Source organism: Otolemur garnettii, unplaced genomic scaffold (genome assembly GCF_000181295.1).
Source record: "Otolemur garnettii isolate 467f Iridium unplaced genomic scaffold, OtoGar3 scaffold00151, whole genome shotgun sequence".
Taxonomy (NCBI): Eukaryota; Metazoa; Chordata; class Mammalia; order Primates; family Galagidae; genus Otolemur; species Otolemur garnettii.
In genome coordinates, this window is record NW_003852546.1 from 2,043,444 (window position 1) to 2,046,815 (window position 3,372).

The following is a 3,372-nucleotide window of genomic DNA, read 5'->3' on the forward strand; positions in this document are numbered from 1 at the left end:
CTTGAGGCTCCGTCTCAAAAAAAAAAAAAAAAAAAGAAATGCGAATCCCTCAGCGCATGCTGAAATAAAAGAATGAAGGCTTAGATGAATGATGAATGATGAAAGAATGAAAGAATGATGAAATGCAAATCAAAATAAGACACCATTACACAACCAGTAATTTCATGCCTCCATCTGTGACCAACAGGAATGAAAACACAAGTATTTTTAAAACATTGAGCATGAATAATCATCCATGATTATCCATTAATAGCAAAAAAGTAGTAACAACCCAAATGCTGACTGAATCGATAGGCAAAATGTGGCGGTCTATTCAGCCTCAAAAAGGAGAGAAATACTGATATTTGCTATAACACGGATGAACCATGAAAACGCCAAGTTTGGTGACAAAAAGCCACATGTGTATGATTCAGGAATTTCCCAGAATAGGAAGATCAATAAAGTTGACAGTAGACTCGTGGAGGCCGGGGTCAGAGGGAGGGAGACTGGGTATGGGCCTGCTTTTTAGAATGCTGCAAAGGTTCTGCAGTAAGATGGTGGTGATGGTCACGCAACTTCGTAAACACACCAAGAATCACTGAACTGTACACTATGCAACAGTGAACTTTATATACATTATATCCCAATAAAGGTATATTTAAAAATATAAATTATGGTCAGCAAATAATGGTAAGGTTGCAATAAGATTGTAGAGCAAGTTGCTGGTGGCAATTTAACTTGGCATAGTGATATCTGACAGTGCTGTGTCAACAGCAATATGTAAACAGTGGAGAGGTTCCCATAAGGGGTGTGAATTATTTTGCATCCATGGCTAAAACGGTCACCGAGAACTTTTATTTATTTATTTATTTGAGACACAGCCTCAAGCTATTGCCCTGGGTAAAGTTGTGCTATGGCGTCACAGCTCACAGCAACCTCCAATTCCTGGGCTTAAGCAATTCTCTTGCCTCAGCCTCCCAAGTACCTGGGACTATAGGCGCCCCCCACAATGTCCGGCTCTTTCTTTGTTGTAGTCGTCATTGTTGTTTGGCAGGCCCAGGCTGCATTCAAACCTGCCAGCTCTGGTGTATGTGGCTGGTGCCTTAGCCGATGGAACTATAGGCGTTGAGCACCCCCCTCCCCCAAGCCTTTTTTTTTCTTTTTTTTAAAGACAGGCTGGACACTCAGGCTGGAGTGTAGTGGCAAACTCCTGGGGTCAAGGGATCCTGCCACCTCTGCCTCCAGAGTACAAGGGATTTCAGGCCCCCCACCGCACCTGGCCACCATAGATATTGAGCTGACTGTGCTCATGCCCACAGCAATGCCTGCTGCCCTCTGAGCCCATTCCTGAGAAAGAAGCTTGGCTCCAAGTCTGGGCACAGCATGTCACCTCAGGCAGATTTTCCCAGGTCTCAGAGGCAGCCTGGTTGGTTCTCCCTTGTTGTGGCACATATAATTCCAGGTAGACAGTGTGGGGGACAAGGCTGCCCACCAGAGTCTAGGCACTGGCCTGGCCACTTCCACAGGCTTTGTCCTGAGTGTCAAGATTGTATGAGCCTCGGCTCGGTGCCTATATCTCAACCGGCTAAGGCGCCAGCCACGTACACCTAAGGTGGCGGGTTCGAATCCCCATTCCGGACCCGCCAAACAACAATGATGGCTGCAACCAAAAAATAGCCGGGCGTTGTGGCGGGCGCCTGTGGTCCCAGCTACTTGGGAGGCAGAGGCAGGAGACTCGCTTGAGCCCAGGAGTTGGAGGTTGCTATGAGCTGTAATGCCACGGCACTCTACCCAGGGGGACAGCTTGAGGCTCTGTCTCAAAAAAAAAAAAAAAAAAAAAAGATTGTATGAGCCTCTTATATAGCAGGCAAATGGCCCTCCATAAGTCAGGACAAAACCCATAGATACGGAGATGTTCACTGCGCTAATGCGTCAGTGGCAAAAATTAGAAGCTGCTCAAATACCCAAATGAAGGAACATTAAGATGGGACCCTCTCTTCGTGGAAGAGTTTGCAGCCATTCAAAATGATCAATGGGTAGGAGAGTGAGAGTGAAATTACAAGATGCTCAGGATGAAAGCACGATGTTGCCCCTTATGGGCATTCTGTGCACCAAGAAGGAACTGGAGGGTATTTGGTCTGTGAGGTCACCAGTGGCTTGGTGTGTGAGACATGAGAGTCTTAGGTAGTCAGTCTCTCAGGCACAGTGTCACACTAAGAAGTCTCTCCGAGCCTGATGTATAAACCAGACACCAAGGCAGGAATATGATATGATGTGGATTAGCCAAGTCCACAAGGCCACTTTGTGCAAAAGCTTCATCCCCAAACAGAACTTCTTGCTTTGTGAAAATGTAGCTGGGTGACCTTGAGCAAGTCTCCTAAACCTTTCAGGCCGTCTGCTTCCTCACCTATTATAGGCGAAAAAGCCTATAGACTTGTGCCTTTTGGCCTCTGAGAGAGAGCGGGAATAAAAGTCATGTTTTTCTACAATCTAGGAGACTCTGAGGTAGAACCCCCACTATGGCCTCTGCCCTAGTTGAAGGAACGTGGCATTCCACTGCGCTGAGCAGGGCCAGAGGGGCTGGAACGCCTATGCCCATCATCGGTATACTTTTGGAACCTCCGGATTGTGGATTGACAAGATTAAGTTACTGCCGCCAGATGGCTTAGGGCTTCAAAGAGTAGACAAACAATGAATTCTGTCCCCGACGCCCAGTGGCCGTTTCTGTATCTATCAAGAGTCAGCCCAGAGAGCTGATAGTGTATGCTTCCTTGATTACTATTTTTGAGTGTAATGAATAACTTAGAAGAATATGTACTACCTGTCTAGCAGACGTGTGTATCACTTACTCAGTAGTCTAATAGGAACCTAGTAAAAGTTAATTTGTTTTTTTACAATATGTCACTGAGGTAATGGAATGATTATTGCGTATGTACATAACTGGCTATTCAAACTAGTGAGAAATGAAGAATTTTGCTACTCGCCATCTTAAGGTGGTAGTTGTCTTTGTCCTATACTATTCCAATACCAAGCCTATACTCTGCGACACCGATCATCTGTGGCACCTGACACCAACACCTCCGAAATGGGAATCAGAGTGCTCAGCTCACACTTAGGTGAAAAAAGGTAGGTTGGGAAGACAGGTTGGGGCAGAGGCTTCAAGGGCACAGGTGCTGGAGGACACTCACCGTGGGGATGACCCAGCCAAACTCGTCATTGTTGAAACCCAGGAGGACAGGCACAGAGTGGACTTGCTTCTCATTGAGGAGCTCTTTGGGGCTTTTGGGAAAGAAGACGCCATCGACAGTGAAAGCAGTCAGAGTAGTTTTCTACAGGAGAAAGGAAGGTGGGAGACCCTCAAGTCAGGACCCAGCCTCTAAGAAAGGAACCCAG

The 3,372-nt window shown here is 46.5% G+C and overlaps 1 protein-coding gene across 1 annotated transcript in view; it reads right to left on the bottom strand.

Annotated features, from left to right (window-relative positions):
- The window catches only part of LOC111728336 (cocaine esterase-like), a 45,137-nt gene that overhangs the window by 35,117 nt on the left and 6,648 nt on the right, over positions 1–3,372 (bottom strand). Inside the window, 1 exon segment of the mRNA XM_023518922.1 lies at positions 3,168–3,308. Coding sequence (XP_023374690.1) covers positions 3,168–3,308 — 141 coding nt within the window.